This window comes from Monodon monoceros, unplaced genomic scaffold (genome assembly GCF_005190385.1).
Source record: "Monodon monoceros isolate NGI ecotype Baffin Bay Population unplaced genomic scaffold, NGI_Narwhal_1 Super_Scaffold_6, whole genome shotgun sequence".
NCBI lineage: Eukaryota > Metazoa > Chordata > Mammalia > Artiodactyla > Monodontidae > Monodon > Monodon monoceros.
Genome location: NW_021703783.1, coordinates 25,339,186 through 25,363,478, shown reverse-complemented (window position 1 = coordinate 25,363,478; position 24,293 = coordinate 25,339,186). Strand labels below are relative to the sequence as shown.

General features: G+C 38.8%; 1 protein-coding gene across 1 annotated transcript; it reads right to left on the bottom strand.

The window, feature by feature from the left end:
• Positions 1–4,894: 4,894 nt before the first annotated feature.
• On the bottom strand, positions 4,895–9,671 carry LOC114886054 (RNA-binding protein 25-like). The gene is given in 3 exon segments (XM_029206558.1): positions 4,895–7,100; positions 7,308–8,391; positions 8,394–9,671. Coding segments are annotated over 3 exon segments (2,541 nt in total). The 5' UTR covers positions 9,561–9,671; the 3' UTR covers positions 4,895–6,810.
• Positions 9,672–24,293: the final 14,622 nt, after the last annotated feature.

The window sequence follows — 24,293 nt, the reverse complement described above, 5'->3', positions numbered from 1 at the left end:
GATTTTTCACGAATATCCTGAAACAAAAATCCACATATTGTTTTTAAACTGTTGCACCTCCTAAGTTAAAAAAACAAAATTAAATTAAATTAAATTAAATTAAATTAAAAAACAAGGTTCCTTCTACCAGGGGGAAAAAAACCAAAACTGTTGCTCCTCCTTAGATATGTTACTCGTCTGTTTCCATTTAGTTAATGTCTCATTGTATTAAATTTCATTAAAATTGAACTACAGTGCTATAGTGTTTAGTTTGCATAACACAAAAGTTCTAGATTGTCTCTTTGGAAGCAATAATAAAATAGAGGAGGGGCGGGACTTCCCTGGTGGCACAGTGGATAAAAGACTCCGCGCTCTCAATGCAGGGGCCCAGGTTCAATCCCTGGTCAGGGAACTAGATCCCACATGCATGCTGCAACTAAGAGTTGGCATGCCACAACTAAGAAGCCTATGTGCCACAACTAAGGAGCTGCCTGCTGTATCTAAGACCTGGTGCAACCAAATATATAAATAAATATTTTTAAAGAAAATAGAGGAAGGGTAGTTGTGCTAAATGGATTTTTTGGAGGGTGCAGAATTCAAAGCAATGACTACTGATAAGGCAAATATAGCTATCCCTGTTTTATATACTTTATATATTTGTATATACTTTGTCTTTTAAAAATGTAATATAAGAGATTCTTAATAAAAATTGTCATCATTTTGTGTTGGGCGTTTTTTTAAAAGGTATTCTCTTGAGTGATGGATGTTTTAATTCTTTTTGTAGGACTTGGAATGCTATATAGCAGTATATATTGTAAAATTTGGGGGAACCAGAAAATCTTTCAAGACATTTAAGTAGTCTGGGCTTCCTTCAGTGGATCAGTTTCCTTGAAGAAATGCTGATAGCTCCATCCAATCTTAGGATGACTGAGGTTATACAATTTTCTTTGGTTCTTTTCTGCCCTGATGTGTACTGCTTTGGATTTTATAGGTTGCTGTAACTGTCTCCTTTGGTGATCTAGTCCAATATCATGACTTCAGTATAATCTTATATTAGCACTCTACTGATTAAATGTTAAATTTATATCTCTAGCTTAGAGTTTTCTCCTGAAATCCAGACTTTTATCTAACTGCCTTCTTAACATCTCTATTTTGAATTAGTATCTCAAAAGTAGTATGTCCAAAACTGGAATTCTGTTATTTCCTATAAAAAGTATTCTTCCCCTTCTCAGTTGATGGTAGGTCAGTCTCAAAGCCTTGGAGTCATTCCTGATTCCTCTCTTTCTCTCACACTTCACACTCTGTTTAGTCTATCAGTAATTACTGCCTCAACCTTCAAAATATATCCAGACTCCAGCCACATCTCACCAACTCCACTGCTGCCACCCTGGTTAGAGTTACTATCATCTTTTGCCTAGATTACAGCTTCTACAGTCTTCTGCTTCTCCCTTTGCCCCCTCTAGTGTATACTTAAAATTTTTTTTCCTGCAGATTCTTATTTTGAAAAATATCAAATCTATAGAAGAGTTGAAAGAATAGTATAATAAAAACCCATAAACCCTTCCTGCTAGATTCACCTGTTGTTAACATTTTGCTGCATTTGTAAGTTATCTAGTGAGTGTTCTCTCTCTATATATGTGTATTTGTTTTTGCTATACAATTTGAAAGAAAGTTACACGTTTTATGAAAGTTCATCTCTGATCCTTTCAATATATAACCCCTAAGAACAAGGATATTATCCTGTAACTGCAATCCTATTATCACATCTAAGAAAATTAATGTTAATTCAGTATCATCTAATGTCTAAGAAACATCTTTTATACCTTTCCCTTCTGTAGTAGGCTGAATAATAGCCCTCTAAAATATCAGATCCTAATTCCTGGAACCTAAATGTTACCTTACTTGGAAAAAGTATTTTTGCAGATGTGATTAAATTCACGATTTTGAGATGGAGAGATTATCCTATCCTGGATTATCCTGGTGGACTCTAAATGCTTTTCACATGTGTCCCTATAAGAGGGAGGCAGAGAGAGATTTCACACACACACACACACACACACACACACACACACACGCACGCATACACAGGAGGAAGGGATGTAAAGACAGAGGTAAATATTGCAGTGATACAGCCAACAAACCAAGGAATGCCAGCAGCCACCAGAAGCCAGGAGCAGATTTTCCTCTAGAGCCTCCAGAAGAAGCACAGCCCTGCCAACACCTTGCTTTCAGCCAGTGATACTGATTTCTGATATCTGGCCTTCAGAGCTGTGAGGCATTACATTTCTGTTTTATGTCACACAGTTTGTGATATTGTTATAGCAGCCATAGAAAACGAATATACACCCCTTTTAAGGATTTCAGTCGAGGTTCATTTTGCTTGGTCGTTATGGCTCTTTTAATTTAAAATAGTTCCCCTCACCCTTTTTTTTGTTTTTCATGACACTGACTGTTTTAAAGAGTTCAGGCCTGTTGCTTTGTAGAATGTCCCATATTCTGGAATTACCTTATTGTTTTCTCATGGTTAGGTTCAGGCTAAGAATACCACATAGGTGATGTTGAGTAAAGAGTATTTTCAAGACAACTGCCAGAGTGATTCTTTTAAAACATTAAGTTGGGGCACAGTACTCTGTGCAGTCTCCAGTGGTCCCCATTCTGTTCAGAGGAAAAGCCAAAGCGCTCCTGTGGTCTGGTTCCTGAAACCTTCCTCACCTTCTCCCCTCCCACTCACCCCTCACTCTGTGCTGCCTTCTCACTGATTGTGGTGCCGCTTCCTGAACAAGCTGGGCGCGCCCCAGTCTTGGAACCTTTGCTCTAGCTGCCCCGTTGCCTGGAATGCTCTTCCTCCAGGTATCCTTTGGCCTGCTCCCCCTCGTGTCTTGCTCAGATGTCCTCTTCTCAGTGAGGCCTTTCCACACCACTATTTTAAAAAATCCATCTTTCCTTCCCTCCCCCACTTCTGATCTCCCAACACTGCTTTACTGTTGTGTTTTTCCATAGCATTTATTACCTTCTCACACACCACATAACTTACTTATTAAAGTTATTATTTATTGTCTGCTTCTCCTACTTGAAATACAAGCACCACAAGGCAGAAATCTTTGTTTTTTGTTCACATATTCATCCCATGATCTTATGCTCATAGCAGGTGCACAACATTTGTTGAATAAACGTGAACGAACTTTAGATGAGTATATCTAATTTTACGTTACTCCACAGTAGAGAGTCTTCTTTAAAAAAAAATAATAAGCAAAACACTTTACTTTGAAATAACTTTATTTATTTAATATATTTATTTATTTTTGGCTGTGTTGGGTCTTCATTGCTGTGCGTCAGCTTCTCATTGTGGTGGCTTCTCTTGTTGTGGAACACAGGCTCTAGGTGCCTGGGCTTCAGTAGTTGTGGCACATGGGCTCAGTTGTTGTGGCTCACAGGCTCTAGAGCACAGGCTCAGTAGTTGTGGCGCATGGGCTTAGGTGCTCCGCGGCACGTGGGTTCTTCCTGGACCAGGGCTTGAACCCGTGTCCCTTGCATTGGCAGGTGGATTCTTAACCACTGCGCCACCAGGGAAGTCCCTGAAATAACTTTAGATTTGCAGAAGAGTTTCTAAGACACTACAGAGTTCCTGTATACCTTTCATCCACCTCTCCAGATGTTAACATTCCACATAATCATGGTACATTTATCAAAACTAAGAAATTAACCATGGCATAATACTGCTAACTAAACTACAGACTCTATTTGGATTTCACTAATTTTTCCACTGCTCTTCTCTTTCTGTTCCTCTGCCCAATCCAGGATACCACACATTGCATTTGGTGGTGTCTCTTTAGTGTGCTCTAATCTGTGGAGAGACTGATTCAAAAAGACTGTAAATCTTTCCCAGGAATACTACCTTGTGTAAATTATTGTAAAACACTGCAACTCGTGCATTATTTGAGCAAGTGGCTATTTCAAGGGAAAGAAAGATGGTAAAACTCAGGAGCACCAGAATATGTAGCCGTGGGGCATTGGTAAACTTCAGACAAGAAGATCGTAGGATTTGACAGTATTTTCTGGTTTAGGTGCAGAGTATACCTATCTAGTCCATTTTCTTCTGCCATCAGAACTTCCCACCCCATCCATGCTATCACTTGAAGAGATGAATCCTAGAATAACACTTAACCATTTTTGACTTTTTAACAGGTAAATTTGACTCAATATGTTTAATTTCACTCATTATTTGCCTATGTTACTCTTTGAGGGTAATTAATTCTGTAGTACCCTAAAGATACATTGAGTATCTGCTCTATGTAATGCACTGCCTTAGGTCTTGGGAAAGTGGATGCAAAGAAGAGTAAAAAGTTTTTTTACTGTTCAGAAGCTTGTGCTCTAATATAGGTAACATATAACTAACAAACTATAATAACAACTGTTTTGACAGTGTAGAGGAAATTATTAATTTTTGCTAGGAAAGGTAAGAAATGGGGGAGGATCATATTTGAACTTGCCCTTAAAGTACTCATAGAGCTTTTAACACAGTTTAATTGAGATGTAATTCACATACCCTACACATACCAAACATCCCATTTAAAGCAAACAATTCAGTGTCTTTTAGTATATTCACAGTGTTATGAAACCATAAGCACAAATCAACTTTAGAACATTTTCATTATCCTAAAAAGAAACCCCATAACTGTGTTGACTCCCTGTTCTTCCTTCCTTTCAGCTCCTGGCAACTACAAATCTACTTTCTGTCTCTATAGATTTGCCTATTCTGCACAATCCATATAAATGAAATCATACAGTATGTGTCTGACTTATCTCAGCATAATATTTTCAAAGTTCATCCATGTTATGGTACATATTAGTACTTCATTCCTTTGTATTGCCAAATATTCCATTGTACTGGAAGTATTATATTTTATTTTTCCATTCATCAGTCGATGGGTATCTGAGTGTTTCTACTTTTTGACTATTACGAATAATGCTGCTGTGAATATTCACGTACAGGGTTTTGGGGGGACATATTTTCAATAGTTTTGGGTATTGAAATTGGGAGTGGAATTGCTGGGTTGAGGAACTGTCAGAATATTTTCTAAGGTACCGTTTTACATTCCTACCAGCAGTATATGAGGATTCCAATTTCTCCACATCCTAGCCAACACGTGTTCCTGTCTTTTGTTTTTTGGGTTTTTTTGGCTGCCCCACGCGGCTTGTGGGATTTTAGTTCCCTGACTAGGGACTGACCGGGGTCTTCAGAAGTGAGAGTGCGGAGTGTGGAGTCCTAACCACTGGGCCTCAAGGGAATTCCCTAGGGTTTGTTTTTTTTTTTAATTTTAGCCTAATCCTAGTGAATGTGAAGTGGCATTGCATTGTGGTTTTGATTTGCATTTCCCAAATGACTAATGTTGCTGAGCATCTTTTCATGTGCTTATCAGCCATTTGTAGATCTTCTTTTGAGGCATAGAATTTTAATAGATAAAGAAAGGAAAAGGGAAGGGAGCACTTCAGCCTAACAGAACAGGGTCAAAGGCCTGAGAAATGGTGAAGAATCAGTAAAACTATAGAGTAGGGTCTCCAGAAGAAGGGAGTGAGAAAGGACACTGGAAAATTTTAGGGATGCTTGGGTCTCTTAAGTTTATTTTTTGATGAGTCAAGTCACACTGTCCTCTGCTTCTCTTAAGCTTAACATTGCTCGAATTTGAAGGATATTCCTTCTTTTGTAAATGTCAGTGTGTTGTGGTTAGTGCATTTGATTGATTCATCCAACCTTAAATAAAGAATTACTGAGGGCTTACTTCATTCCAGGCGTTCCAGTCTTCACTTAGTAAGAGGGGTAGATCAGTGATCAAAAACAGGCAAGGTCCTTGCTTTTCATGGAGCTTATTTTCTAGTGGGGGTGATTTTTTTACCAATAAAAAACTGCCTGTTAGAGGCTGCCTTTATCCAGCATTTCTGGGCTCGGTAAACAAATCCAGGTCTACTTTGTTCATGCTGTTGCTGATTTTGTTGGCTTGGGTCATAGCCCCTTTCAGCTTTCACCTTTTCAGACCTAAAGTTTAATCTTTAGTCATCCCTTACACAGCAGCATCCTGAAATCCCTCTTGGCATGCTTGTTTCTCTTTTTGGGACTGTTACACTTGAAGTTTTCTCCACTGTCGTTTGTACCAATTAATCAAAAAGACTGATGAACTATAAAGAAAAGTTACATGAACATTTTAAACATTTTCTCTTAAAACATACTGTGTGTATTTCATAAATGTTTGTTTTAGGACCAAGACTTTTCCTTTGAATAAGGATCTGCTGACTATAATTTTCTATGATGTCTCTTATTATAAAGCCCGCATATAATGAATCATCTATGATTTTTAGTTTCCATTTCTTTACAGTAGAGTGAGAATTTAAAGCCATTTCAAAGAAATCTGAGTGCAAAATCCTTCTAGATTTTTATGATTTTCCATTCCACTCTTTAGTATTTCTGTATCTAATTAGACAGCTTATTATTATTATTATTATTTTGGGGGGAGTCATTTTAATATTTACAAGGAACAAATCAGCAGAACAAAATTATATCAGATAAGCTGTGTACAGTAGCTGCGGCTTATAAAACATACCAGTAATCTGTACCTGGTGAGTATAAAGAGAACCATGGTAGGATTCAGATGTCTTTACAACCAAGGGAGTACACATGGCATTAACAAATTAGAGGACAAAAAAATTCACATTTTCTACATTAAAAAAAAAATTACAGATCTCAAAAATGTCTGTGAAGACAAAAAAAAAATTTTAAGTTCTTTGAAGGGTGGGAAAGAAGAAATCTGAAACGGAACTCTAAATGTAAAAAGAATTTTACTTCACAAGACCAATTTTCTTGGCTTCTGTTTCATATATCAGTAATCTCCACATCTTGACTATAAAAACTTCTGCTTCTTCATCAAGTACCATGGCAACATCATCTAAAATGCTCTGAGGTGAACTATGAGCCATAACCTTAGAACAAACAAAATCAACTAATGTAGCTTCTTCTCCACCTATGTATTCTATGATTTTTTTATTAATCCATGGTCTAATTTGTCGTTCCATCAATATAGAATCCACAATAGACCAGTCCAGGGGATAAGCAAAGAGCTCAGGTTTGGCTGTAGGGATTTTTTTTTTTTTTCCCCCGGTACGCGGGCCTCTCACTGTTGTGGCCTCTCCCGTTGCGGAGCACAGGCTCCGGACGCGCAGGCTCAGCGGCCATGGCTCACGGGCCCAGCCGCTCCGCGGCACGTGGGATCTGCCCAGACCGGGGCACGAACCCGTGTCCCCCACATCGGCAGGCGGACTCTCAACCACTGCGCCACCAGGGAAGCCCATTGCTGTAGGGATTTTTTCAATGAGACTCTTAATGTGTTTGCACTTTTTTTCAGTGTTCACAGTGCCTTTGGCAGCATTTTTATTGTCTTCACCATAATCCAAAGGAACCAGTTTCCTTTTTCGGGGTACATCATCACTGTCTTCATTCTCAAATTTGTTAAAGACACTATCTACAGGTAGTTTCTTTCTCTTCACAGAATTAGGCTGACCAGGACTATTGGAAGCACCCAGTTTAAGACTCAGTCTTATTTTTGGCCTATGCTCCTCAGGTTGTTGTTGATCTGGTGAATTTTCATAAGGAATAATAATACCACAGGGAGACTCATCTCCAGGAGTGTTGGGAGTTGCATTGCCACTGGCAGAGGAAACAGATGGGGCAGAACTGATGGGCCTCAGAGTTGGTTGGAGACAGGACTTTTGCTCTGGCTCTTCCTTTTCCATGGGTTCCTCTCGTTTTTCTTCTTTTTCTTGCTTTTCTTCTTCTTCTTCCTCTGATTCTGGTTCTTGCTTTATTTGTGGTTGTCTGTGCCTCTCAGCCTCTTGTTCCATCCTCTGGAGCTCTGCATCTGGATCCGGGTGCCCTTCGGCCAAAAGGCGCTGCCTGATTTCCTCTAGCTCTTCCTTCTCTCTCTTCCTATCCCGTGCATCTGCTTCCATTTCCTTTTCCCTATCACGCAACCTTTTCTGAAGAGCGCTTCCTGTGTAATATTTGGGATCATCTCTATCATCATCATAATCTTCTAAGAATTCTTTCAGTCGTTTAGCTTCTTTTGCCATTTCTCTTCTTCTTTCTTCTTCTCTTTCAGCCTCTTTCTCATACTCCTGGGTTTTCTTTCGTTCTCTGATTTTCCAATTCTTAAGGCGCTCTTGATAAGCAGCCTCTTTCTCTCGGAGCTTTCTTTCAAGTTTTCTTCGTTCATATGCATCTTCTTCATCCTCTTCTCGGTCCCGCTTCTTGTCTTTTTCTCTCTCGTGCTCCCGTTCCCTTTCTCGCTGTCTGTCTCGCTCTCGTTCTCTTTCTTGTTCCCGTTCTCTCTCTCTCTCTCTCTCTCTCTCTCTCTTTACCTCTCCCGTTCCCTTTCACGATCTCTGCTCTTTTCTCTTGATGGACTGCGATGCTTATTCCAGTCTGAACTCCTTTCTCGATCACAGTCCCGATCTCTCTCTCGATCCCGATCTCGATCTCTCTCTTTTGTCCGGTCACGATCCCTATCCCATTCTCGTTCCCGCTCCCGTTCCTTCTCCTTTTCTCGTTCACGTTCTCTTTCCCTTTCTCGTTCCCGTTCTCACCTTTCTCGTTCCCCTTCACGCTCCCTCTCTCTTTCTCTCTGTTCTTTCTCAATTTCCTTTCTTTTTCCTTTTTGCCTTTCTCTTCTTCCAGTTTCTTCTGTGTCTCTGAATTTGCTGATCTCTCAGAATATCAGGCCTCTTTTGTCTTCTTCCATTTCTATAGCATTTATATCCTGCTTAGTGATGAGTGGATAAGGGATCAGTGGGGCCACTGGAAATCTGCAAAAAATGTCCTCCTTCTTTTCCTTCTTCTTCTTCCTGGGGTGAGAGTCAGATTCTTGCGAGGGGGCATTGAGCTCGCTGGAGTATTCCCGTATTAAAACTTCAATGGCCCCTTTGATCATCTGATCTCTTCTCTTTGTTTCTTCATCTAAGGCTTCTTTGTCATCATTAGTGACGGTTTCTGGCCTGGCATTCCCATTAGAAGCTTTCTTCTTTGCTTTCCATTCATCCAGTTGTGCCTTTGTCTTTGTATCAACTTTAACAAGTAGCTTCTTCTCTCCAATCTGCAGGTCATGCAATAACCTGAGTGCATGGAGGGTTGCTTCAGGCTCCTTATATGCCCAGAATCCAAAGGCTTGAAGTTTTCCAGATGCACCTTGTACTCTCTTCCAGCTCAAAACCAAGCCACATTTAGCAAGGAGCTGTCTTATAAGCATGTCTGAGGCTTTTTCAGAGATGTTGCCAACGAAAACTGTAGTAGTGGGACCACAGTTTTCATCATTTTCTTTAGCCTTCAAGCCTGGATGATCCTTCCGTGCTCCCAAATGTTTTCCAACCATGGACACTAAGACAGTTGGAGCAGGAGCCATAATGCTCATTGGTACAGGAATCATTGGAGTCCCTGGAGATACAGGTGGTAGAAAGCCAGGAAACTGTGGGGGTGGGATCCCTGGTGGGAGTGCTGGGATTCCCATGGGAGGGCGATTCAAATGAGGGGGGAAAGACATTCTTACCACAGCGGTCCGCCACTGAGGAAATTGTACTGTCTTTGCGGTCTTCCGGGTTCCAGGTTATGAGGGGGTTCCACCAGCTCGAGATTTCTGCACGCCGCTAGCCAGGAGACTAGTGCCAAAGCACCTACTCTCACAGGCCACCTTATTATTTTTTTAGCAGCTTGCCTATGTATGTATTCAGCTTCATTTTCATAGAAATTATGAGTCTTTTCACAATCATATTTCATAATTTACTTAATAATTAAATTATGAATTCAGTATCATGTGAAACTGGATAAACATGTTGGGAATGGCTGTGGCAAACAAATTCAAGTACAAGATGTGGAAGTGCTGCTGGCTATGAGCACTTTTGGCCTACTGTGGACATCAGCCATTATGTTTTACAGGAGAAACAGTGTTAGTTCAATCCAAGCTATTGGTTAAGGAGAAATTTGGTTAGGACAGCTGATTCTGTATATTGCAAGTTAAGTACTCTTCCACTGCTTTCTCCTAGCACTCTATATAGACCTCTTTTATAACTTAATTCACTGCTTATAATCGTCTACTTGTTTGTCTTCCTTATGGGATTTCATAGTCTTTGAGGGCAGAGGTATACTCTCTTGTTGTTACATTCATAGTTCCTAGTATATTCTTGGCATGTAATCACTTATTCACTTTAAAAAAAAAAGAATTGACTGGAACTTTCCTGGTGGTCCAGCGGTTAAGACTCCATGCTCCCAATGCAGGGGGCCTGGTTTCAATCCCTGGTCAAGGAACTAGATCCCACATGCCACAACTAAGATTCCGCATGCCGCAACTAAAGATCCTGCACACCACAACAAAGATCCCTTGTGCTGCAACTAAAGACCCGGCATGGCCAAATAAATACATTAATTTAAAAAAAAAAATTGACTGCAAGCTCAATATAACTCAATAATATGACCAGTTCAGTATGATTCCTAGGTTGCATTAGTTGTATGTAATGTTCGGAATAGTTCCACTGTATTTATGTTGTCTTGAACTAGGGTGATAGATTTTAAGATACATATTGACTAACTTGAGCACATCCCCTAAAAAGTTAATTCAGTGAGACTGAGACTATGTTTGTTATTCACTGCTATATCTCCAGTACATACAATATAGAGTATTAATGCCTGGAAGACCAAAGGTGCTCAGGTTTTTAATTTTTTTAATTACTGAATCCAGGGAATAGAGACTAGGATGGTGATGTTTCTTTTTTATTTCTTGAGGAATGATAAAATGAATAGGGTGTGCTTCCTTAGAAGAGGAGATTAGTGAATATATCGACCAAATTTGAAAATTTGAGGCCTAGTCATACAGAAGAGAATGTGGACCTCAGTAGCTCTAGAGAACTGAACTGGGACTAGAGAGTATAAATTATAGGAAAGCAGATTGTATGTTGAACTATTTTCTAATTATTAAGGCTTTAAAAAAATAGAATGTATTATTTCATGAGGTCACTGGAAAAGAAGTTTAATGACTTATTTGAGGGGTGTAAAAAAATAAATTTTTGTATGAAATGTGCAGTTGGTTTATCTGTACAAACTAAATTCATCCTAATTTAAGCCCTGTAATCTCTTGTTTCAGTCTTCCATAACGTTTATATTCTTTATCAGTTATTGTCTTATACGCTATTATAGGTCTCATGGTCTTAAGGAGAAATAAATGACTTTTTATCTCCCCGTTTAATTTTTAAGTTTGGTGGAGAGCAAATACTGTATCTTATTACAATAAAAATTTTTTTAATGGTATGCTTGTAATCCAGAAATCTTGATGGATCCAGAAATCTTGATAGATTTTGAATAGCCCCAATTGTCTGCTTCATTTATTAGTGTTACAGATGGTGTGCCAATTAATCTAGCATCAGATTGCTGATAGTACCATAACGTTTGTTGAATCTGATGGGTGCAATAGTCATTACACCCCTCCATATGATATATAATGAATCTTCATATTATAATGAATAAGTTCTATGAGCTATTACTATGAAATAGTACTGCAGAAGTCTGGATTTTTTTTTGTTAATCTTTGCTGCTTTCATAGCACTTTGCAGAGTATCTTATTCATATAAGCTATTCAATAAATATTTATTAAAAGGCTGTAAAATCTCTTGAGTTCTTAAAAAAACCAATCACCCATTTGAGGAATTATTTCTTGTTTTACAGAAAGTTTATAAGCCAAAAGTACTTTGGTCCAAATGTCAAGGTTATTAAATTATATTGTTAATTTATTCTTATGTCAACAGGGCTTAATTAACGATGCTCCATTTATTTATTCCAAACTTAGATAGATAGCTATAAAAATAATTTTCCTCTTTGTCTAACTTCCAAAAAACTTACTTGCTGTGTACTTCCTCTGCTTTCTTTAGATGGACTTATTCCAGTTTTGCCATATTAACAGTTGTGGGGTATTCCTTTTTGAACTGTACCCCATGTCTAGAGTATCACTTTTCTTACAGATTCACATGTATGTGGCCAAAGGAACAACTCCATGTTTTCTAAAACGCCTAGAGAACATGTAGCAGGTACCTCTCATTTCCCTTTGTGTTGGTCATTTTTTACGAATTACTGGAAGATGGTGGTTCCCGCTGACAGAACCATAGGTTAGTTCTTAAACATCATCTGGAATCTTTTGTTGGGCTTCTTTTGCTTAACAAAGTGTCACTGAGATTCATCCATGTTGTTGTGTACATCAGCAGTTTATTGCTTTTTACTACTGAGTTGTGTTCCATTGAATGAATATACTACAATTTGTATATCCTTCTGCTTGTTGGTGGACATTTGAGTTGTTTCCAGTTTTTTTGCTATTATGAGTAAAGCTGACAGTCTTGTGCAAATAATTTTGTGGATATATGCTTCTTAGGAGTAGAATTGTAGGTGTATGGGTTAGGTATAAAACTCACCAACAGGTTTTTAAAGTGGCTTTGCCATTTTATAGTCCCACCAACAATGTATGAGTTCCAAGTGGTCAAGATCCTCACCAATACTTGGTACTGGTATGGTAAGTCTTTTAAATTTTGATCATTCTAGTAGGTTTGAGGTGGTGTCTCATTGTGGTTTTAATTTGTATTTTACCTGACAACTAATGATGTTGAGTACCTTTTCATTGGCTTATTGGCTTTTTGTATATATTAAATTTATTCTCTTGTTCAGATCTTTTGTCCATTTTAAAAAAATGGGTTGTCTTTTTAAAAAAAATTATTGATTATAGGAATTCTTTAAATATTCTGGTGATGAATCCTTTGTCAGATATAAGGAGTTTTGGTTTTGAAAATTAGTAAAATATTCAATCTAGAGGTTTCAAGATTCTTTGGGCATCTAAGTAATAGGTCAATTTATTATCGGCAGAAATTCAATTCCAATTATAAACCTAGGGTTGTAGAAGAAAATTGGTTAGGGGGTATGTGGATTTTTCGGTTATCTATTGCTGTGTAACAGTGTATGCTGTATTCCATAGTGGCTTAAATCAGCAGTTATTTACTGTTTCTCACAATTCTCTGGGTCAGCTAGGCAGGTCTTCTGTTTCACCCAGTGCCTACTTGGGTCGCTAATTTGGCTAGATGTCCAGGATGGCTTCTCTCACTTGACTTAGGTGGCTGAAATGGCTAGTGGCCAGGTGGGCCTCTCCTGCTTCTCCATGTCATCTCTCTTTATTATTTAGTAGTTTAGCCCATGTCTCTTTATGTGGTGGTTTGATTCTAAGAGAGAAAAAACAGGAGCTGTCAGGACTCTTAAGTGCTAGGCCTGGAACTGGCACAGCGACACTTCTGTCACATTCTGCTGGTTAAAGCAAGTCACAGAACCAGCCCAGATTCAAGGGGAGGAAAATAGAACCCTTCTTTTGATAGAAGAGGCAGCATGCACACATACAGGGCAGGGAAGAATTTTTGGTGGCCATTTTTTGTGATATTTTATTACAGTGGAGTAGATGTTTAGAATTTCCTAATAAAAGGTGATTTCATTAAAAATATAATTTGTAAGTTATTCCTATATTTATTTCTAAGTATCTTTCTAATTCTTTTTTTTTGTTTCATGCATTTGTTTATCCCTTACTGCATATATTCTGCTACCAATGTTTCTAAGATATGATTCAAAATTGGAGATGATGAAAAAAGGCTCAGTGGTATATAACAAGGAGGCTTACTGAGCTATTAAAGATGTTAATTAGGATTCATGTTCTTTAATATGCTAGAAAGAACGTTCTGATGCCACTTTGCTGATGAACAAAATGAGCTTAATCACATCCTGGGCACTGACATTATAATCTCTTCTCTCTGAGCCCATCACAGCAGTCTTAGGATTCAAGATCTAATCCTGGGCAACATTATAGGGCCAAGTGTGTCATATACACACAGTGAAGGAAAGTAGGACGGCCTTGGTAATCCTGCAGTATTTTTCTTATCATATACTTGATTTTCATTTTCAAAAATTGAGGTAAAATTCCCATAACATGAAGTTAACCATTGACCATTTAAAAGTGTACAATTTAGTGACATTTAGTACATTCACAGTGTTTACGTCTCCTCATATACTTTTTAAAGAAGGGTTTATGTCAGGGAAATGAAGAACAATAAAATTATGGCAAAAAAGACTAATAAGATGTCCAAACATTAACTCAAAAAGAACACTTCTGGGCTTCCCTGGTGGCGCAGTGGTTGGGGGTCCATCTGCCGATGCAGGGGACACGGGTTCGTGCCCCGGTCCGGGAGGATCCCACATGCCGCGGAGCGGCTGGGCCTGTGAGCCATGGCCGCTGAGCCTGCGCTCCGCAACGGGAGAGGCCACAGCAGTGAGAGGCCCGCGTACCGCAAAAAAAAAAAAAAAAAAAAAAAGAACACTTCTTTGGTGGAATGGTTTAAGAGATATGCTGGGACCACTGCCTTCCCACTGAAGTGCCAGCGTCTGGTCAGCAGCAGCATGGCCTAAGCAATCTCCTTCTTGCCTCCTGCCAGCCTCGTAAGTCCTCCAAAACTGCAAGGTTAGTTCAATTTTATCTTCCCTTCTCTCTTCTGAAGATGGTAAGCAGTCTCAGGGAATCTACCACCTTGGTCCCCTCTATCCCAAGGCTTGGGAGTTTCACAGACCCATTCTAGATCTGAGAACAGCTCTTTTCCGGGGAGCAGGGATTGTGGGCATTCATTAGCCTCTTCCCATCCTTTTCTATGCCTCAGAATGACTGACCCACAGGTTGTCCTGAGGGCCAAGGCTATCTGCAGTAAACTTGAAGTTGCAGGCTACTTGCAGGCCCTGCTCCCTCTTCTCCTAAAAGTGGAAAGATATTTAGATACTTTTGTCATTGTTTTACTGGGGTCAGGTAAGGACTGAACAGATGTAGTAAGCCATTAGAGATTTAAAGATGTTTTAAAAATTTTGCTGTACTCTCCCTCACACACCTACAACAGTCTCAAGACAGCTACCACCTCACTTGACCTAAAAGGGGGTGAAGGGATGGGGGAAGGAGGAGACATCTGTGAGGAAAAAGAAATACAAAGAAGTACTCTGCCCAGAAGAATCGATCATTCCAATATCCATCTTAATGATTAGAATGGGATAGAATAGAAGCAAGAAGATTGAAGAGAAAATAACCTCCTTAGATAGTAGAAGCCCAGTGATTTTTTTTTTTAAACAAAATGTTGGAAAAGTAGTGCTGATGATTATGGGATACATCAAGAATAATGTTAGCAACCTTACTAATTAAAGTTTAATACCAGCCATAACTTATTTGATATTTCCCTCATCTGTGAAATGGAGATCTGCCTTACTGCTAGAGGAAGGCGCATTTAGGACTGCAGAGTACAGCAAATTTCAGTTCCCAATAAGGCCATGGTATCCTAAGAAGTTTCCAGAGGTAATTTGACTCTGATTTTAGCCTTACATGATCACATTAGAGCCAGACCCTTGTAAAATTTGACTCCACTGCACAATGTGATAGATGCTGAAAAAGGGGGTTTAGAGGAGTGCACCTAATGTTCCCTGGCAGGAAATGGGGAACGTTTCCGTGAGGTTGTGTCACTGAACTAGGAGCAGATGCTTGCTAAATTAGCAGGGATTGAGGGGAGAATGTATTAAACTGAGTGAAAATATTTGTAAAGGCAGAAGGAATTTGGATTTTTATTCAGCATTAAAGGGCCACTGAAGGATTTTATGCAGAGGATTGTAATGATCAGACTAGCATAATAGCATATTAAGAAGATCATTTTGGCAGCAATATGGAGGCCAGATTGACAAGGAGGCCAGTTAGGAGTCCACTGGTATATTCTGGGCCAGAGATGATGAGTACCTAAACTAAGGCACTCCTTTATGATGAATTGAAAGAGAAACTAACTTCAGTAATCTAAGGCTGTGCTGCTGAGTGTGGGAGCCACTTAGCCACACATGGCTATTGAGCACTTGAAACTTGACGGTTGCAAAATGAGATGTGCTGTAGGTGTAAAATACTCACCAGATTTCAAAGCCTTGGTATCTCAGTAAGACATTTTTGTATATCGATTACAAGTTAAAGCAATATTTTGAATACATTGGGTTAAGTAAAATATATCATTACAATTAATTTTTCCTATTTTTCTTATTTTAAGAATGTAGTTACTAGAAAATTTTAAATTATATGTATGGCTCACATTATATTTTTATTTTTTTCATTGCTGATTAAATTTATTTCAGTTCAGTTACTTGCCTAACTTATGCTAGCTGTTTGATTAGAAAGTGTTTCATTTTAACTCATAATAGGTGTGGAAACTGCAGAAATGCAAAATGGTTTTCATATATTTGGGAAACAAGGTTGAAAAGCTCTGTAAGACCGTATTTTTATTAATTAATTAATTTTATTAATAAGAGTGTCAACACAGAGTATCTGCAGGAAACTGGCTTTTGCAGTGAGGTCACAGTGCATTTTTAAATCCATTGTTAGGTAATGTTTATTCACTCTTCTGCAAATAAATTATTTCTGCAAGATATGTTCCAAAACTGGTGCATGGGTAAGACTGGACTAGAGAAAAAGTTTATTTGAAAAACACTTTTTGAAACTTTTTAAGTGTTGTCTAAACACTCTGGAGGTTTTTTTTTTTGCCATGTTCCAATTGACAAAGGCCAAGAAATTCCCTCATAGGTAACAAACATTCATAGCTAACAGGGATGGCTATTGTATCAAAAACTCTGTCTACTAATGGGTACAGAGTTTTTTTGAAGTGATGAAATGTTCTAAAATTAGATAATGGTGATGGTTGTACAACTCTATGAATATACCCCAAACCACTCAGTTGTATACTTTAAAAGGGTGAATATTAGGGTTATGAACATATCTCAGTAAAGCTGTTATAAAAAAACCCTCAATCTTTACGTGCACATCTGTTGCAGTTACTGATTTCCTAGTTATTTAATGAGAATTATGTGAGCAGACACACAAAAAGCAACCATATATACAAAAATTCCTGTGATCACACAGAAATGGTCTGTTCTTTTTTGGCTTCTGTACCAGCCTCACAGATCTGGTGGTAGATGGGAAGCTTAGTGGCCTTCTTTGGTGGGTATTTGTGAAGTTATTAAGCAGTGTTTATCTAGCTTAAGGGATTGAAAGATTGACTGAGTACACTAGATTCTTATTCATATTCTGGTACAAAATGAATGTGATACACTGAAAGGTGTAGACTGAATCCAGCAGGTTAGTAGAAAAAATAATACTCCAATATTTGATCATTTGATGTTGAGGAATTTTTTTTTTTTTTGCGGTACGCAGGCCTCTCACTGTTGTGGCCTCTCCCATTGCGGAGCACAGGCTCTGGACACGCAGGCTCAGCGGCCATGGCTCACGGGCCCAGCCGCTCCGCAGCATGTGGGATCTTCCCAGACCGGGGCACGAACCCGTGTCCCCTACATCGGCAGGCGGACTCTCAACCACTGTGCCACCAGGGAAGCCCGATGTTGAGGGATTTATTCTTAAAGTTTTTAGGCCAAGTTAGAGTTGGTTTATATCTACCTTGGATCTTGTTAGGCATGTCTCCTGTTTCTTGTATCTCAGTTCATCCTGTAGAAAACCATGCCATCTAACTCACTAGATACCCAGAGAACAGCCATGCAGTGTTTTCAGCTACAGAGACTAGCAGAGGATGCATTTACTATTTCTTTCCTGTATGCTGCCATCTGAAGTAAGATTTTCTGGCTCATCACCAAGCACCTATCATCCCAGAAAGGAAGAAAGAGAGTGGATTTGGTGCATCTCTTGTCTCTCCATAACCTCTTTCCAAGTCATTTCCACAGAAGTGCCAAGGCACAGGAGAGAAGCTGAGCCCCGGTTTTTCTGTTAAAAGCAGAGCTCGTCACAGATTTTTACACAGCTGCTGCATTTGTCCTAATCCCTTTCCTGCTCAGCCTTGTTACTGCGGCCTTGCTCTAGGGCTGCTTTCAGCAACCTTTCTGACACAGGTTTAATGCTGATTAGTCCCAAAACAATTCTAGGGCAGAGCTCCCTGCCAGGATGAAGAATGAACAAAATTGGTTTGCACACAGGCCAGCTGCAGTTGCTGCAAGTAGTCTGTCAAATGCGGACCATTTTCTTGTTTACCAAGATGAGGTTAAATTAGCACAGCATGAAGCAAAATGGATAAAAAAAAGAAAAAACTTGCAAACTATCCATGCTAGTTGAGTAGGATGCGGTGAGTATGGAATTCAGGTGATTTTAAATTAGGTTGAAAAGGTAAGGTAGTATACAGTACTAAAAGCTGATTAAAAGTCGCTTGAAAGATTTGCTTGCTCCAGGTGGGACAGGGGCGTAGGTGGACTGTATAATCTTTTAAAGATTATTCAGGTCTAGTATGGTATGAATTACTCATTTTTGCTGTTATTTTCTAAAATATTTGAATCAGATTTTATGTGTTTATAGAGCAGCCTCTGGTTGATGGACTTGCAGACTAGATGAGAAAGCAAGGTGAACTATGTAAGGAAAGAACCCCGAACCCAAGAGGTCTCTGACTTCCCAGGCTTTGGTGCACCAGGCTCCCTTCTTCTTCCTTTTGTGCAGAGCCTGCCCACAGATCCTCTCTTGGGAACCCAGGCTTCTCACCCTAGCATTCAGGGCCGAGTTGAGGGGAAGAGGGGGAGTAATTAGCTGAGGAGCAGAAGTATTGGATGGGAAAGGGGGGAGAAACGGCAAATACGGAGGGTATGAGACGAAAGACACAGTGTCTCATCTGACTCCCGGCCTCTATGCTTCACCCCCCCTAGTCCTTCATCCGCTGTGGGTTTGAGAGCTCCTGATCTTCTCTGCGCTCTGACCTTTCCTGGCCTGGGTCGTGAGGTGTTTTACCCCTGCTAGTTTAGGGCTGGGGAGATAGGGAGACTTAACCACCTTATAACACTGTTCCTAAGGGAAATGAATTCTCTTATAGACCAACCCCTGAATATAACCGTTAATGAAATAGACTATTAAACTGCAGCTTGTGTGGTTAGAGAGAGATCCTTCCTTTTACCAACTGTGTACTTCTCACTCAGCACTGTACTGTACATTTCACAGCCCTTCACCTCCACTGAGATAATTTACCTTACGTCTCAAGACCGAGGAAGCAACAGGAGTACTAAATTAAGACACAGAGCAGCGTAGTCAGGGCGTTACCTACTCACAGGCCATTGTAAGTTCAGGCTGGAGGGAACTCACAGAAAAAATAAAGATCTGCCTATATTGGAAATAAAGTGGGTTGGGTTTAGGGAAAACAGGAATCACTGTGGGCTGTAGTAGGGTAGTTTATAATTTAAGCTGCATCCTGAAAGAGGATGGGCCGAGTGAGGACAGGCTGGTGTTCTAAGCTCCAGGCCTAAAGGGACCAGGGAGGGGCACAAAGGGGACTTTTATTCCATCTCTAACATTTTATTTCTGTTTGAAAAAATTGTGAAGCAGATACCGCAACGTGTTAACATTTGTTGAATTCAGGTGGAATATACCCACACAGGTGTTCATTATTTCTGTTCTACTTTTCTCTACGTTTGAAATATTTTTTAATTACGAAAAGGAAAAGAGGAACTTCCCTGGTGGTCCAGTGGCTAGGACTCTGCGATCCCAATGCAGGGGGCCTGGTTTGACCCCTGGTTGGGTAACTAGATCCCACATGCCACAACTGAGACCCGGCTCAGCCAAATAAATAAATAAATACTTAAAAAAAAAAAAAAAAGAAAAGAAATAACCTTAAAGCTGGGCAGTACAAGAGACAAATGAGAGAACTTAAATAACATACAAGTCAGTAGCCAGCTCTTGAGTAGGCAGGTGGGTAATGGTAGTCATTTTATCAAGGGTCTTGAAGGAACATACAAATAATGTATTTTTCTGCAACCAAAGAACTGAAAAGTGATTAAAATCACCCATCATGAAAGATCAAATTAATGAAGAAGTGGAAAAAATAAATAACAGGCCAAAGCTTCTCCATGGTTTGGACTTAACCTCCTTTAGGTTGAGTAGGATGCAGTGAGATATGCTAACACAGAAAATATGTTGTACATCATTGGAGGAAATGAATATAAATAAATGATATATTTTAGTCACTGTCATCGAAAGGAGCAAGTTCAGGAACAAAGGAAGTAAGTATAACCTGTACACCTAGTTTTCACACCTATATATATCCGTGAAAAATAATCGTAAGCATAAGAATTATTTTTCTGAGAGAGTGGCTTTAATACATATATTTAGGGAATTCCTCGGTGGTCCATTGGTTAGGACTCCGCACTTCCATTGCAGGGGGCATGGGTTCTATCCCTGGCTGGGGAAGTAAGATCCCACAAGCCACATGGTGTGACCAAAAAAAAAAAGACCATATATTTAAATTCTGTAAAAATATACTGTATAGCCTCTCTTTTGTGATATAATTGTCTCTCTTCACCAGCTTGAATTATTGCCTTCCCAGGAATTTCTTCTATAAGCACTGAGGGAAGAACCATTACTAATAATTTTTCTGTATTCCTGATAAGTTTGGTTAAGCTCATAGAAAGAACTGGATATATTTGTTGGTTGGTGATACAGAATTGTGAACAGTCTATTAACTACCAGTAATACTGTGTTCCTAGTGAAAAAATAAGTTTAATCTTACTGAAAAAAGTATGTCCATGTAACATAGTTTTTCTAAATGACAAACTACTGATTATTTATATGTAATTGAATGAAGTTTGAGTTTGTTGGATTTTTGTTCATTCATTCATGCAAAATGGAAAGACTTTTAAAACTTATCCTAAAAGTACCCCTCACCCATGAGGATGGCTGCTATCAAAAAACCAGAAAACAGCAAATGTTGGTGAGCATGTAGAGAAATTGGACCCTTGTGCACTGTTGGTTAGAATGTAGAATGGTACACTTGCTATGGAAAACAGTATGGTAGTTCCTCAAAAAATTAAAAATAGAATCATCATATAATCCAGTAATTCCACCTCTGTGGGTATATACCCAGAAGAATTGAAAGCCAGAGTCTCAAAGAGATATATGTATCAGATTCGTAACAGCATTATTCACAATGGCTATAACAAGGAAGCAAGCCTGGTGTCCACCAGTGGATAAATGGGTAAGCAAAATTTGGCTTATACTATACAGTGGAATATAACTCAGCTTTCAAAAGGAAAGAAACTCTTCAGTATGCTGCATCATGAATACACTTTGAGAACATTATACTAAGTGAAATAAGCCAGGCATGAGAGACACTCTGATTCTATTCATATGAGGTGCTTAGAGTAATCAAAATCATAGAGATAGTAGAATGGTGGTTGCCAGGGCCTGAGGAGGCGGAGGGAATGAGGAGTTATTGTTTAATGGGCATAGAGTTTCAATTTACTAGATGAGAAGAATTATAGAGATGAGTGGTGGTGATGGTTGCATATTATAAATGTATTTAATACCACGGAATTGTATACTTAAGAATGGTTAAGATGGTAAATTTTATGTTATGTGTATCTTACTATAATAAAAAAGTTGAAGGAAAAAATTCATCCTAAAAGAATTTGACTTATTATATTCTCTCACAGAAGTACAATTTAACAAACATTTATGACAATTAAATTTATCCACTATACAAGTATATCTACAAAATTATAAGTATCTGGAATGGTCATGCAGGAGCACAAAATCCATAATGCAGCTTCCCTAGTTATTTCTCAGCTATTTCTACATAATATTGTGAAAGAAACATACTTTTACAATGATAGTAACGATAATTTTAATTTATAATTTCGGTATAATTATAATTGCAAGTCTTAAATTCTTACTAAATGACCTTCATACTACTACAAAACTATTATTCTAAAATTTGTACAAACAAGATAAAAATCTTTACATAATGTCAGTAACAACCCATGTTCTTTCCACTAGCCTGTGTTCATAATTATTCATTTACTTAGTGAATGGTCCTTGAATTCATGTTATACTAGGCACTGTGTAGGCTCTGGGGATTCAGTAGAGAACAGCTCTTACCCTCATAGAGCTGCAGTCTTTTCCAGAAGAAATGACTATAAGCTTAGATCTGAAGGGCGGCCAAGAATTTACAGGTGGGATGGGGAATGGGGGCAATACTGGAAGAAGTATTTGTGGCAGACATACAGCATGTGTGAAAGTTGGCTAATTTGAGGGAGCGAGGTACATATGGTGAGCAGCTAGTAATTTCCTCACGGCTGGAGTATAGAATACAAAGGATATGGAAAATCTTGCAGAAAGGGTTAAGATATAAGCAGTCAGATTATGAAAAGTTTTGAAGCAGTGTTAGGCAATTTGAGATTTAAAGTTAGGATAATGAAGCACTATTGAAGGGTTCTGAAGGGGAGTAACCTCGGATCTATATTTAGAAAGATTTCTTGGGCTGCGTTATGGAGTGGGGGAGATGGGTGGTAAGCCTGGCAGCAGGACAGTGATGACGTTTGTAATAATTCGGGTGAGAGGCGACATTGGATTGGACTAGAGAAGTGGCAGTGGGGATGGAGAGAGTTGGATAGATTTAAGAAAAATAGAAGGTTAAATCAGTAGGATGAAGCAATAGATTAGATGTGGGGAATAAGAGGGAAAGAGGAGTCAAGGATAATTCCAGCTATACACCTTCAGCCACTGGGTGAATGGTTGTACTACTTGAGCTGGAGAAATTACCAGTCAGGGCTTTGGAAGTGATTCCCTGTTTGATCTCTAAGAACTCTTCCTATTGTGAGTGTAAGAATTTCTGATTCTTGACACTTCTAAGAAAGCTCATTATCTAATCTACAGATTAGATCATTTTTACTGCTACTTATGTAAAAGTCATTCCTGAGATGTCCATATCCCTAGTTACTCTCAGAGTTCAAAATAATATGTGAGGTTCATTGTTAGAGCTCATTGGTTTATTTATTAAAGTAGAGAGAGTATTGTTTTCTGTAGGCAGTGTCTAGTTACATATGTAACGAAGTTATACATAACCCTTTATAGTCAATGTAGCCATGTGTCAAATAACTCAAAAAGTAACTGTAATGATAACAGAGCCACTGTTGACAAGCATGACAACATAAATATATCTAAATAAATTAATAAATGTTGAAAGTAAACACTTGACAATTCTCCTTCATTGCCAGTGGGAATGCAAAATGGTATAGCTACTTTAGAAGTCATTGTGACAGTTTCTTACAAAACTAAACATACCTTACCATATGATTCATTAGTCACACTCCTTGTTATTTATCCAAAGGAGTTGAAGGCTTATATCTGCACAAAAACCCTTACACATGGATGTTTCTAGCAGTTTTATTCTTTTTTTTTCTTTTTTAATGTCTTTATTGGAGTATAGTTGCTTTACAATGGTGAGTTAGTTTGGTGTATAGCAAAGTGAATTAGCTATATGTATACATATATCTCCATATCCCCTCCCTCTTGCACCTTCCTCCCACCCTCCCTATCCTACCCCTCTAGGTGGACACAAAGCCCTGAGCTGATCTCTCTGTGCTATGTGGCTGCTTCCCACTAGCTATGTATTTTACATTTGGTAGTGTACATATTGTCATTGCCACTCTCTCACTTCGTCCCAACTTCCCCTTCCCCTTCCCCATGTTCTCAACTCCATTCTCTATGTCTGTGTCTTTATTCCTGTCCTGCCTCTAGGTTCTTCAGAACCTTTTTTTTTTCTTCAGCTTCCATATATATGTGTTAGCATACAATATTTGTTTTTCTCTTTCTGACTGACTTCACTCTGTATGACAGACTCTAGGTCCATCCACCTCACTACAAATAACTCAATTTTGTTTCTTTCTATGGCTGAGTAATATTCCATTGTATATATGTGCCACATCTTCTTTATCCATTCATCTGTCAATGAACACTTAGGTTGCTTCCATGTCCTGGCTATTGTAAATAGTGCTGCAGTGAACATTGTGGTACATGACTCTTTTTGAATTATGGTTTTTCTCAGGGTATATACCCAGTAGTGGGATTGCTGGGTAGTATGGTAGTTCTATTTTTAGTTTTTTAAGGAACCTCTATACTGTTCTCCGTAGTGACTGTATCAATTTACATTCCCACCAACAGTGCAAGAGGGTTCCCTTTTCTCCAGCATTTATTGTCTGTAGATTTTTTGATGATGGCCATTCTGACTGGTGTGAGGTGTTGCCTCACTGTAGTTTGATTTGCATTTCTCTAAGGATTCGTGATGTTGAGCATCCTTCCATGTGTTTGTTGGCAGTCTTTTTATCTTCTTTGGAGAAATGTCTACTTAGGTCTTCTGTCCATTTCTGGATTGGGTTGTTTGTTTTTTTGATA